The sequence below is a fragment of the Neolamprologus brichardi genome, chromosome 10, assembly GCF_056152115.1.
Source record: "Neolamprologus brichardi isolate AB-2024 chromosome 10, ASM5615211v1, whole genome shotgun sequence".
Taxonomy (NCBI): Eukaryota; Metazoa; Chordata; class Actinopteri; order Cichliformes; family Cichlidae; genus Neolamprologus; species Neolamprologus brichardi.
Window position 1 is genome coordinate 33850846 of NC_142113.1, and position 13403 is coordinate 33864248.

The window sequence follows — 13403 nt, forward strand, 5'->3', positions numbered from 1 at the left end:
CGACCTTCACATTGGAGAGACTTCAGAAACAAATGGCACAACATGGAAGAGCCACAAGACTCAGGGGCCCATTCAATTCAACTTTATTTACACAGCGCCAAATCACAACAACAGTCGCCTCAAGGAGCTTTATCTTGTACAGTAGATCGTACAATAATACATAGAGATAAAAACCCAACAATCATATGACCCTCTGTAAACAAGCACTTTGGCGACAGTGGGAAGGAAAAACTCCCTTTTAACAGGAAGAAACCTCCGGCAAAACCAGGCTCAGGGAGGGGCGGGGCCATCTGCTGTGATTGGTTGTCCATCTGCATCTAAAGGTCAAAGGTCACTCTTTGAGGACACCAATGTTCACATTTTGGACAGAGAGGACAGATGGTTTGAAAGAGGAGTGAAAGAAGCATCTATGTCCACTGTGAGCGACCATCTTTGAACAGAGGCGGGGCTTATGAAACCAACTGTCTGCCATCTATAACCCAATTTTGAGATCCTCCCCAGACGCCTTAACGCCCACTCACATCCTGGGCCATCTGACCTCAGGAAATCACATGATAAGGTGGGGCCAGGTTTCACAATGAGCTCACCTGAAACTCTGGCTGATTGGGACCCACACCCAGTTTCACACCTTGGCTCATGTGATTAGAGGATCATCAGGGGGTCCTTTGTCCTTCAGTGGGGGGAAACTCACACTGGGTTTAAATCTGGGACTCTCCACCATTTGACCTTAGAACTGAAGAAGCTTCTCGGATGAAGGTGAAACGTCTTCTTAAGGTCAAGATGATTTCTTTCAAGCTCCTTAGACATTAGAATAGAGACTTTAATATTTAAACTCATGTACTCATGTAACACAGTGTGAGCTCACACCAAGTCACTTCACTGACGCCAAACAAAGTAATTTGGTGAGCTCACAAAGCAAGACATTAATTTCATCGTGAGTCCTTCGTGAGTCGGAGAACATCTGAGTTTAAGGCGCATTACAGTCACCTCGGAAAAAAAAAAAGTTAATACGAGAAAAAGTATCCCAGCAGAAACGATTAGTCCATCACATGATCAGATTTAAAAAAACAGGAACGATTGTGATAATTAGGTGCATGGAGAGGGTTTTTTCCTGATCGCAGGTGAGGACGATGACAGTTACTAAATGGCCACGCTGTTCTCGATGCGCTCGGGGCTCAGGTACGGATACGGCAGCTCCAGCTGGCTGTTACGCTCTGCGATGGCGTCAGAGATGTCCCGGAGCTGTGCCTGCACCTCCTCCAACAGCCTGCGGTGAGTGCCGTCCCTGAAGATAGCCTCCTTGTAGTGACAGAGAGGAACCTGCAGGGGGAGACACACAGATTTAATCTTCAGAAACGTGACAAATAACGAGACGCATTACAATGATTTGAAATGAAAATGATCAGAAAAAGAACGCCAGGAGGGAAAGAGGAAGACTCAGAGGAGGTGCAGAGGGTCGGAGTGACAGGAGGAGATGGAGGCAGTGATTGGCTGTGGTGTCCGAAGAGGAGGAGGAAGACAAAAGAAAAAGCTTATGAAGAAGAAAAAATGTAAATGATGAAAAAGAAGAAGATGACAAAGATTTTGAAGAGGAGGAGTTGAGGAAGAAGTGAGTGTAAAAGTTTTATGAGTGGGCGGAGCCTCACAAAGTCGATGGCCGGCTGCGACAGCCCATTCAGCGCCATCAGGACGCGGCACGTCGTGTTCACATCTGGCAGGAAGGACATGATGTCATCTTCTGTGACAGCGCCTTTGACCTGCGGAGGAGGGCGCAACATGGCGACCGGACAGTTTGGCACCCAGAAGGCAAAGTCCAGCTGGAGGACAGCGAGAGAGAGGAGACAAACGTGAGGCGGCGGGACATCCTCAGCAGGAAGCTGCGAGCTTTTCCTGTCTCTCACAGTGGCCGACTCACCTGGGAGAAGTTGACGGCGGCGTGCAGAGCAGAGCAGGAGTAGATGAGCGCGGTGACAAACGTGGCCACTTCTGCTCTGGTGTGAAAGCGCTGAGGGAAACCTGCGCAGAGGCATCATAGTCACAGTGTTCAGGTGAATGCATGCGTGCACATGTGCGTGCTGTGGGCGGGGTCAAAAAGAGCCGCTCAGTGTTCCAAGCTCACAAATAACAAATGTTAATGAACATAATCTTGTGGTCATCTTTATATAATAACATATACATATTTATCTCTAATTATTTAACCACTAAAATCCAAACGTTTTGCTTTTAATATTATATCGTTACATCAAACTATCAATATTTAATACCACACAGTGTCAAACAGACATCTGCTCAATATAATTTTAGATCCAAAGGTCGACATAGTTTGATGTCGGGTCACTCTGCTCGTCTCTGCAGAGCCCGTGATGCTGTGAGCTGACCTGTTACTGTTACATCCACCGACTGAAGCTCTGCCAGTGCGTCCAGCTCTCATCAGGAGCTCCACCCCCACCTACACCTCTATACCTACAGCCATCTCCACTTTACGCTTGCTTTTAAAAGTTCCACTGCAGCATGAAAGGAGACACAGCTCTCTCTGATAACAACTAGCAGTCGTTATCATTATTATATTATTGTAACTTAACGTGTAAACACAGTTTGCTGACAGAGTCGTTTGAAACGGTGATTTGGAGAAACTGCTGTACGTTTAGCTCGCGTGCCACGTTTTAGCGTCATAAAACGCACCGTTACTGAAGCCGTGAGTGTTGATGTCTGTGAGCCAACCATGGAGCTCAGGGTCACGCTGCACCGCGTCGTCTCCATGGTAATACAGATCCACCCAGCCGGTTACAAACCTGCAACACACACAGATCACAGAGGATCTCCTGTTGCCATCCGATAAAACATTTGCACGAGTGTTCGTGTTTCTCAGGTGTGCTCGTTTACCTGTGCACCGTGTCCCAGATCCTCAGAGCGTCCTGGGCGTAGAAGCTCTGCGGCAGTTTGTCCACACCGCGGTCGCTCAAGTCTTCGGGGACGCACAGGGTTCGGTAGGAAATCCTGGCCGATCCCCTGCAGAGGAGAAGGGGTAATGTCTCCAGACCAGAACCGACAGCCTGGAAGGACGAGACCAGGGAACACAACAGATCTTACTCTGCTTGTTTGTTCTCCTCAGTGTGGTTCCTGTTACTTCCTGCATTTTACCTGATCAAACAGTCCTTTGGAGGCCAGCAGCGACGCTCTGGCCCCGAAGTTTATCTTTAAAGATGTCTTGACGTGCGGCAGTAGCAGCTGTCCATAAAAGAAATGAGAGAAAAGACAGCTCAAGCTTTAAAAGGAGAAATGATTGGATACAACGATTCTGTTCTCTGGTCTCCTGTGGGGGAAGTCGAGCGAGCTGCAGCTGAGCGGGGTTTACCTGGTGCAGCGGGTGTGCATCTGGGAGCTGCCGCAGCGTGGCCACACAGCACAGCTCTGCCATCATGTGAGTCCGCAGGTAATGTGAGATCAGCTGGTGGCACTGGAAGTCTGCGCTGTGAACCCACATCTTAGCCAACAGCCAATCGTAGCCAGAGTCAGAGGGCAGGAAGACCGGGTTATGAGGGCCAGGTTTCTGCTGCAGCTGAAGGACGGGACCACATTCCCAGGGTGAATGACAACAGGATCCCAACTGAAGACAGTCGTCACAGTCAGGTTTCTACATAAGAAGCAAACCTGGATGGCGATGGGGAGCAGCTGCCCCTGCTGGTTCAGGTGGAGAAGGCACAGCGGGGCGGACAGGTACGTCTGCTTTTCATTGATCACATTGGCTGGAAGACCGTCTAGAACCTCGTAGTCCAACAGGTAAATGTTGCCTTTCTGTCACAGCGAACACACTGATTAAAAAGGGCAGCTGCAAATAACGCACAGCCGAAAGTCACAACAGCACACACCTGTAGCTCTTTTTCGAGGGAGGAGCCTTCAGGCAGGAAGGGGCGGAGCATGTCAGAGGTGACAGACAGGTTTGGAGGGAGGTGGCGGGTCTGACGCAGCATGAGAGGGTTGCTGCCGTTCAGACACTGGTAGCCAAAATACCAATCCTCCATCCAATGAGCCCTAACGAACCCTGAGAGACAGAATCAACCGTCTCGTTAGTCTGTGTCACGGAGCCCGATCGCCGAGTCAGGAATCAAGAAGCCTTTATTTGTCACATGCAAGTTGTCCTGCAGTGAAATGCCCCCCCGACATTATATACACAACACAGACATCACATGGGGAGACAGGTCGGAGACTGGTAGTATTACGGAAAACCACTGAAATATAGACTCCAATGGGAAAGTCCAGGAGGGGAAAAAGAGACCTCTACTCATGCTGGGCTCCTGGGAGGACAGCATGAGGAAACAAAAAGACTCCTCTGCACAGAAATGTCCACAGCACAACATTATAGAGCACGTGACCAGCCACAGGGTCGGGTAGGGCAGCGGTCTCCAACCTTTTTTCCACCACGGACCGGTTTATGCCTGACAATATTGTCACGGACCGGCCTTTAAGGTGAGGACTTCTCGTTGAGAAAAGGGGGTCAATTGCATTCAGAGACCAGTTGATCAAATCCATAATTCTCTTTAGGTTTTAGAGACAGACTGTGAGAGAGTGTTCCAGGGAAAGTAACACAAAACACATGAGACAAGACAAGGACACAAGAGGCTAAGCAGGGAAGATAAGGGAGAGGAGGAAAGTGCGACCGCCTTCGCCAAGAGCCAAAGAGGCGATCAGGCTCGAAGAACTACCCACAAACACACTACAAGAGACACAACGCTGCTCACAAAACACCGAAACCTACAACAAAGCACAAAATAATAAAAAAGACACAAAACTACTAAAACACAAATACAAATAATGAAAGAACGATACAGTAAATACAAGAATAAAGACCCAGAATAACCACAAGGGGAAATATAAACTTTGCAGAGATGTCCTGTAGCTAGAAAGGTTCAAAAACACAAAGATGAATGAGATGTGCTGCGTTGGTTCTTACTGGCGATGCCATTCTGTTGTGCGCTGTAGGTGAAAATCATCTCCAGCTCTGAAAAGCTCTTCCAGGACTCGACTCGGGTGGTGAAGCCGTTCAGATAGTACAGGTTAGTAGCCGGACTGAGGACAGAGGGACAAACACAGCTCAAGCCAGCTGGTTCAGACCACATTTCATTCACGATGTGCACCAACTGTTAGCATTCACCTCTTCTGCGTGTAAAGAAGGTTTGGCCCGAGTTCAGACAGACTGTTCACGTCAACGCACTGCGGAGCGCCATCAACGAAGATTCGCCACCTGAACGAGAGACAACCAGTTTTCAAGCTGTCAGTTTCAAATTTTGTAGGATGGTAGACACCAAAAACAGTACATCTCACTCATCCCTGTGTTTTTGAATCATTCTAGAAAACACACACACACACACACACACACATATATATATATATATATATATATATATATATTAGGGGTGCAACAATACACAAAAATCACGGTTCGGTTCGATATTTTTTCGATACAAAAAAATGTTCGTGCTTTTTTAATTTGTCATTTATTAAAAGTATAAATATATATTTTAACTCAAAAGTACAGTTTTTAAATGTAATGTTGCTGAAACAACAAAGTAATAAAAAATAAATCTGATGGAGAAATCACTCATCTTTGGTAAAGAGAGTTTATTACAGAGAAATAATAATAATGGATTGGATTTATATAGCGCTTTACAATGCCACTATTCATTCACTCTCACATTCACACACTGGTGGAGGCAGCTACAGTTGTAGCCACAGCTGCCCTTAGGCAGACTGACAGAAGCGAGGCTGCCGTATCGCGCCAGAGGGGCCTTAAAAAAGCTATACTATACGCTTCTTCTGGGCTATATTCTCAGCAGCATATTAAACATATCAGGTCCCCATAAGGAGAATCATGTGCTAACGGCTGTCTAAATGACTCGGGTAAAGTTTGTAGCATGCGTGCTTGTTGTTTTTGTCTGCTTCCACTTGTCTTTGCACGAGGATGATGTCGGAGTAAATGTGCAGTCATATTCATTTTGTTCCCACTAGTGCTGTCAGCGTTAATCTGAAATGACGTTAACGCCACAACACGGCAAATCTCCGTTAACGAGCTACCGCGGATCGCCCCGTGCGTGGGGCTGGACGGCACGTTAACAAGCTAACTGCGCTAACACACTAGTTCCCACCAATGTAATTGAGCATTGCGTGGCACATCCAACATACTGTTTTACTTTAGTCCATGAAGCGCTTACCTTCAGGGTCATACGTCACATGAAAACCAAAATAGTTCCAAAGGCGAGATCTGAATGAGGGTGGGGGAGGTTCAATTTGCCGTGTTGCAACGAGCTTAGCTTCTGTCTGCTAGCTTGCCCTGCGCTCAGTGAATCTGCACTGGACAGTGCAGCCCAGGCGGAGTAGTCGAACGCAGATCCACTGAGCGCTCAACACAGACAGCATCGTCAGAAGAAAAGTTGATAAAATAAATTAAAAATGTTGTATTGTTCAATACATATGCGTACCGAACCGAAAGCACTGTATCGAACGGTTCAATATCGAGTATTGTTGCACCCCTAATATATACATATGCTTAGCCTCTTGTATATATGTATATATATTAGAGATGGCACAATACCACTTTTTTATGTCCGATACCGATACCGATATCATAAATTTGGATATCTGCCGATACCGATATGAATCCGATATAGTGTGTTTTTTAATCAATAAAACTGTTTTTTTTTAATATCTTGCTGCTTTTTGTATAAATTCATACTCAAGTTAAAAAACAACAACAACACTAAAGCTATTCTGTTATACCTGTATGTAAAAAAAAACAAAAAAACACACTGCACCCAAAATATTTCATAGATCAGCAACACTGATCAATCTAATAAACTTAAACCTGCTCCATCCTCCCTATTCTGGTATTTTAAAGAGTACTTAGCAGAAATATTAAGCAACCTAACTAATAGGGTTGCAAACTCCCAGCAAAAGAAAATGGGGAACCACCCTCCACCTCATGATGCTTAATCAATGTAATCAACTTTAATTTGATGCAGGGTAAAAAAAAAATCACAGAAATAAATTATTTTTCAAGAATAATTAAATAGATTCAACATCTTTCTTCAACAGAATTGCAGAATTCACAGATGGTACTTTCCCAAAGGAAAAAGTACTACAGCTTACTGTATATTAGACTTAACAGTTACTATATACAGTAATGGACTTCTATACATTTTACATCAGATTAAAACTTTGGGTGTAAGATTCAGATAATTATTAAATAATTAAAGGCTAGACATTTTAAATGAGAATAAGAAAGAAAAGTATGTCTTTGTGCCCCCTTTTCCCTGTTAATGCCCTATCGGCCCCCCTGGCTACACTTTGCTAGATCCGCCCCTGCACAGTTACGTCAGCTGTGTAGAAAAAGATCCTGGTGTAGAAATAATATTAAATAAATTCTAACAACAGCTTATCAAGCTTAATAGTGCTGCTGTTGTTCAGCCGCTGGTTTCCTCTTTCTGGTGCAAAGTGGGTCAAAAACAAAGAAGAGAGACGGACTCGCGACAGAAAAGCCGATCAGCTGATCATTAAGCAGTTTCACGATTGAAGTAGCAGCAGGAGAGAGAGAGAGAGAGAGAGAGAGAGAGAGAGAGAGAGAGAGGCAGTTGCTCTATATATCGGTTGTTAAGCTTAACGCGGGAATGCTTTACAAACATTCAGAGATGAACTTACACACTTGCTTTACTTCTCCCTGAGATAACTTCCTCGGAGATGAAATGTTTGCTAGCAGGCTACAAATACACGCAGCAGCTCTATCACGTGACCACACTGCTCCGACGTGCTACGGTTATGAGCCGAGTTACACCGTGTAGCAAGTTTTGTGAGGTGCTTTTTTTGATATTTAATGGATCGGATTACATTTTTTATTTCTCTCCGATATCCGATCCAGTAATTTAGGTCAGTATCGGACCGATACCGATATGTAATATCGGATCGGTCCATCTCTAATATATATATCACACGAACAGGCATGGAGACGCTGCGCAACATTCTTTTTTTCAGTATGATACTCTATGATGTCAGAAATAGCATATTCAATTTAGTTTTAATTGTACAGCAGCAAATCACAACAACAGTCACCTCAAAGTGCTTTATACTGTAAGAGAAGGCCCTGACAATCATATGACCCTGTGAGCAAGCACTTTGGTGACAGGGGGAAGGAAAAACCTCCTTTTAACAGGAAGAAACCTCCGGCAGAACCAGGCTCAGGGGGGGGCGGGGCCATCTGAGTCCACTGTCAGAGGCCATAAGAAGATCATTTGTAACCTTCACTAAAGCTGTTTCTGTGCTGTGATGAACTCTGAAACCTGACTGAAACTCTTCAAATAAACCATTCCTCTGCAGATGATCTGTTAGCTGTTTGACAACTACTCTTTCAAGGATGTTTGATATGAAAGGAAGGTTGGAGATTGGCCTATAATTAGCTAAGACTGCTGGGTCTAGAGATGCTTTTTGAGTAAAGGTTTAACTGCAGCCACCTTGAAGGCCTGTGGTACATAGCTGATTATTAGAGATAGTTGATCATATTTAAGATTGAAGCATTAATTAACGGCAGGATCTTCTAGATATTTCATCCAGTTCTGCTCCAGTCATATGGGTAAAGATAATATAATACCCCATTTTAGCATTCAAGGTCATAGATCAAAGGTCAGATATCAGTGTGCTGTAAACATGTTATCATGTTTGGATGACACCGGCTGCCCACAGAGTACAGCTCAAACACTGCGCCCCTCTGCAGGACTCCAGGATGTGGCCAATCAGAGCGCTGTAAGAGGTAAACCAGCATGCTAACACTGTGACATCAGGTACCTGATGAGCTGCTGCTGACGTTGCAGCTGTCTGAGCCTCTGCTGCTTCAGCTTCTCTTCTGTCTCCTCCTCCAGCAAACACACTGTGGACCAACAACAGGAAGAACTGCTTTTAGATTCAAAGGAAATGATTTGCATGGGCACACCTGCAGGGTGATGTGAGGACATAAAGAGGTTTTTGTGCTTGGGTCCACGTGTCTCTGTTTCCTCCTAACGGTCATTAAACGTCACTCACACTTTCCACTCCGGAGCTCCACGTCGCCATCTGCTGGCCGCAGCCATCTGTCGCACAGGAACACCTGTGTTTCTGAGTCTGACCCCTGACCTTTAGTCAGCCTGCAGACCTCCACTCTGCTGCAGTGCCAGTCCAGGTTTGGAAATCTGGTCTGAACCTCGAGCCGGAGCCGAACCAGAATCAGGCGACCCAGAGGACTGCTGGCCTGAACCCGGACTGGACACACCTGTGAGCATGACAGGAAGACACCGTCAAAATAAAACTCCAAGTACTGACCATAAAACATGCCCTTCAGTACTCCCAGCGAACGCTACAAATGAATGAATCTCAAAACTCACCAATCCTGGCAGGAGATGACTGTTGCCGTCGGTCACATGGATGGGCGGAGTCTCGCCCTCAGAGCCAATCAGGCTAAGCCACAGGTGGCTAAAGGTTCCACAGGTGGGGCCAGGTGAGGTGTGAACGGTCACTTCAAACTCCTGACAGGAAGCCATCATGTTGGGCACGATGGGCACAAAGTTGGACGGCGCCACCTGGTGGCCAGAGTGCAGGTTCGTGAGCCTTTCACCCACAAATTAATATTAAGACATGTTGTGAGCTGTTTCAGGAGAAACTGATGGAGGAGGTTAAGCTGACAGACACAAAGACACTTCTGGCTGCAGGGATGATCAGAGCCTCACGTGGTGAAACATGGTTTCACCTGAAGCTCACACTTCCTGTTTTACTTGTGAAGATGAGAATCGCCACCATAACTGTCAGTGTCACTATCATCTCAGGACCATCAGAGCTGCATTGAGGTCGAGAAAGGCTACAGCGAGGCCCTTAAAGACGTTACACTTTGATTATTTTGTTGGAAAGTTTCTTATTTTCTCTCCATGTTTGCTGTCTTTGTTTTGCACCATCACATCTCTGTGAAACTCACAATGAAACTACGTTGCTTTCAGCTTTCATTTATCTTAGAAACAAAAGCGACTCTTACAAACACATTTCTGTCTTTGTGCTGTGCAGGACTCCCGCTGATGCTGACATCAGCTTATTTGTTTACCTTGCTCACATTTGCCTTGGAAATGAAGGGCAGTTAGCGTGGGCTTCCAGCTAACACACTGGCTTCTCCTGACAGATCCACGAGCAGTAAACACTGCTCTCTTTCTTGTTAAAGGTCACGTCGTCAGCCTGACGAGGAAGCTTCCTGCTCCGTGGTTACAATCGGCACAGAAATCAGCCATAAAAACACCGGCTGCTGATTTTCCTGTTTCCTCCTATTTTATCATGTTAGAGATGAACCTACGAGTTACGTTATCTACAGCGGCTCTGACCCGAGGGTACGTTTAAAAAACCAAATCATTTGTTTATTGGGTAGCAGGCCTCGTTTCCTAGAAATGATCCGTAATGAAGAAGTCAGCGCAAAAATCCACTCGATATAAACTCTGCACTTTAGTCTTCACTCAATCCTCGTATTCGTTGACTTTTGATTTTAATTGAACAAAAAACAAAAAATAAAAATGTGAAATGACAAATTTAATTAAAAAGGAAATGTGATCATATTATATTGAATGCTATTTAACTGCTACATGAGAGGAAGAAATATATATTACTGTTCTGGATTATAAATAACAAAAACTCAACTGAAATTGAGTAAAACAATTAGACAAAATAAAATAAAATGTATATTTTTAAATAAAATAAATGAAAATAAAACTTATAAAATATCAGATTTAGACTGTTTTTTAATGTCAGATTTGTATGAATGAGTGAAGCAAATGAATCAGATTTTGGTACAGAAAGACGGTCAGGTCAGCTTCAACTGGTGGGCCAGATTAAAGGAAAAATTTGCCCTCTTGACCCCAGAGGTGGTGGTGGTGGTTTGGGGCGGGGTCTCTGCTGCAGTGGGAATTTTGCTCCCTCAAAATGAACAAAACAAAAGTGTTTGTTTACCTGTCAGAAGATTCTGGTTTCTGGTAATGTTCTGGAAGATTTCTGCACGAAAAACAGGAACACACAGAAACTATTAGGGAACAAGCAAAACAGAGTATACACCTGAAGGCCGTTAAAGGGATGGAGACAAACACGGGAGGCAGGTGTGTTAAGAAAAACGAAAGTATGTGAATAAAAAGCTGACTGGCTGAGAGAAACACACAGGTAAACATACCTGCAGAGTGAGCCTCCTCTGCTCCAGCTGGGCTGCCCAGGAGTTGCTTCTCTCCCAGGGTCTCTCTCTCACCCGAGCTCTCTGTTTAGTGCTCCGCCCATCAAGTCAACGGCACATCCTATTGGGTTAAAACAACACCTGAATAACAGGTACTGCTTTCCCGCGTTGTTTCCTTTGTAAACTGATTAATTTAAACATTTTAACAAGCATATAACATATCAACTTATGGATGAATACTGAGAAAAACAAAAATGTTACCACATATTAACAACAATAATTACAACATTTTTTACGATTGCATTCATTTCTTCTAAAATTGATACTTTACAAAAGAAACAAATACCCTAAATTAAGTGACGCATTTAAATAAACAAGATTTACATAAACGTGTAAATAACATTATATACTAAAGTTTAAATGAAGTGTGTAAATATATGTCTTGCTATCGTTTGTTCAAGTATCAAATATTAACATAAATATGAACAACGGCTGCATATGGGGTTCTATAGTGTAGCGGTTATCACGTCTGCTTTACACGCAGAAGGTCCTGGGTTCGAGCCCCAGTGGAACCACTCACTTTTCATCATTGTTTTTGCTTTTAGGTTATCAATGCGACTGTTGATCAAAACAACTGTACGACAAGAAGATTAAATGCTACATATTCTAATACCTGCCGGACTACATGACGGTTAACGTCATCACACAAAACGAAAGGATATGAAGCATAACATCCGGTTTGGACAGATAACCTTCAAAATAAAAGCGAAGACTATCAATCGTATTTTTCTAACGTAGGACAAAGGAAATTATTCAGATTTGTAAAAATCTAAGCCAATGTTTTTTATTGTTTATAGTTTGTTTATTTATTGTTTAATATTCGTAAAACAAATATAAGGTTGACATGAATAAAGACATGAAAACCAGAAGAGTCCGTTCACCTGTAATCTGTCGCACGCTGTGGCAAGTATTACAACAGTGAGACGAGAAACAAACGATTAAAACCTAAAACAAACATGGAGATGCCGGGGATTGAACCCGGGACCTCATACATGCGAAGCATGCGCTCTACCACTGAGCTACATCCCCACACGTGTATTCACGTAGGACAGACAGGAGTATTTACTGGTATCGGAGGTCGGTGTACTCAAATTTTCCTCAGCTATGTTAAACATCTGAAGCTTTCCTTTCAATAACTATTCTAAATGTTTAAACGGTGAAAACACACTCAAAGAGCTCTAAATACACGCATGTGACGACAGCGAAATATGAAACGTTGCGGAAAACCTGATAAGATGATGACGAAAAACAGGCCTAATAATTCACTTTAAACCCTCCTGATATCCTCGGTAAGGCGCGTGAAAGGTTCATGTCACCTGGCTGATATTAAGAAGACCCATTCTCCAGCAGTATCAAGCAGTTCACATGATGTTTTCGCTGATACCGGATAAGTATGATTGGGAAGGACATAGGTGACGTGAGCTGCGATGGCCGAGTGGTTAAGGCGTTGGACTTGAAATCCAATGGGGTCTCCCCGCGCAGGTTCGAACCCTGCTCGCAGCGACATTCATTCTTTTTTCCTTAAGATACATATTGTTAACTTCACCTCACGCGTTAAAGTTAACTCTAACAGTTACGTTAAGGTTAACTCATTATTTCTCCAGTGAAGTTCTAGCCAGAACTGACTAGTTTTCGTACATACATACCTGTGAACCTGTTTGGTCAGTCACTGGAAGAGCATCTATACAAAACCGGCTACATAAGTGCTTTATATATAAATACCTATGTGTATATGGAGGGCCAGGAGTGACAAAACGAATTAATTACATACACCATTTAATAATTAATTAAATGTTTCAAAGTCATCAAAGTCATTTCAAAGTACACCAGACTCATCTGTGTGATGATGATGCTTCTTCTTTAAACTCTTTATTTGCTGTAGCCACACATGAGGGCCACTTATTCTTCAGCTGAAGGCGGCTGCTACAGTAACAACACGTTCCACAGAGAGCACATGCTAGCAAGAGAGCTAGTGTAGCACAGAAGCAGCAAAGAGCAAAGGCTCATCAGTTTGGAGTTATTTCACACCTGTTACACCAACAGCTTTTCTTTGAAGGACCTTTTCTTCTTTATTTTCTTCTCCCAGCAGTCAGAGCAGTTGGGGCAGGTCTTCCATCGTCCTTGTATTTTTCCA

The 13403-nt window shown here is 44.0% G+C and overlaps 1 protein-coding gene and 3 non-coding genes across 4 annotated transcripts; 2 read left to right on the top strand and 2 right to left on the bottom strand.

Annotated features, from left to right (window-relative positions):
• Window positions 1–1095: 1095 nt before the first annotated feature.
• On the bottom strand, window positions 1096–11045 carry zgc:152891 (hydroperoxide isomerase ALOXE3). Its single transcript, XM_006808260.3, has 15 exons — window positions 10999–11045; window positions 9402–9596; window positions 9064–9289; window positions 8830–8911; window positions 5153–5242; window positions 4952–5067; window positions 3870–4042; window positions 3652–3795; window positions 3356–3559; window positions 3142–3228; window positions 2884–3053; window positions 2683–2792; window positions 1916–2016; window positions 1647–1817; window positions 1096–1320 (listed from the first exon to the last, which is right to left on the bottom strand). The coding sequence occupies exons 2-15, from the start codon at window positions 9558–9560 to the stop codon at window positions 1141–1143; spliced, it is 2013 nt and encodes a 670-aa protein (XP_006808323.2). The 5' UTR covers window positions 9561–9596; window positions 10999–11045; the 3' UTR covers window positions 1096–1140.
• A 666-nt stretch (window positions 11046–11711) lies between these two features.
• Window positions 11712–11784, top strand: trnav-uac (transfer RNA valine (anticodon UAC)). The gene has a single exon. It is a non-coding gene; the product is annotated as a tRNA-Val (tRNA).
• A 442-nt stretch (window positions 11785–12226) lies between these two features.
• On the bottom strand, window positions 12227–12298 carry trnaa-cgc (transfer RNA alanine (anticodon CGC)). Its single transcript has one exon. It is a non-coding gene; the product is annotated as a tRNA-Ala (tRNA).
• A 392-nt stretch (window positions 12299–12690) lies between these two features.
• Window positions 12691–12772, top strand: trnas-uga (transfer RNA serine (anticodon UGA)). The gene has a single exon. It is a non-coding gene; the product is annotated as a tRNA-Ser (tRNA).
• The last annotated feature ends 631 nt before the right edge of the window (window positions 12773–13403 follow it).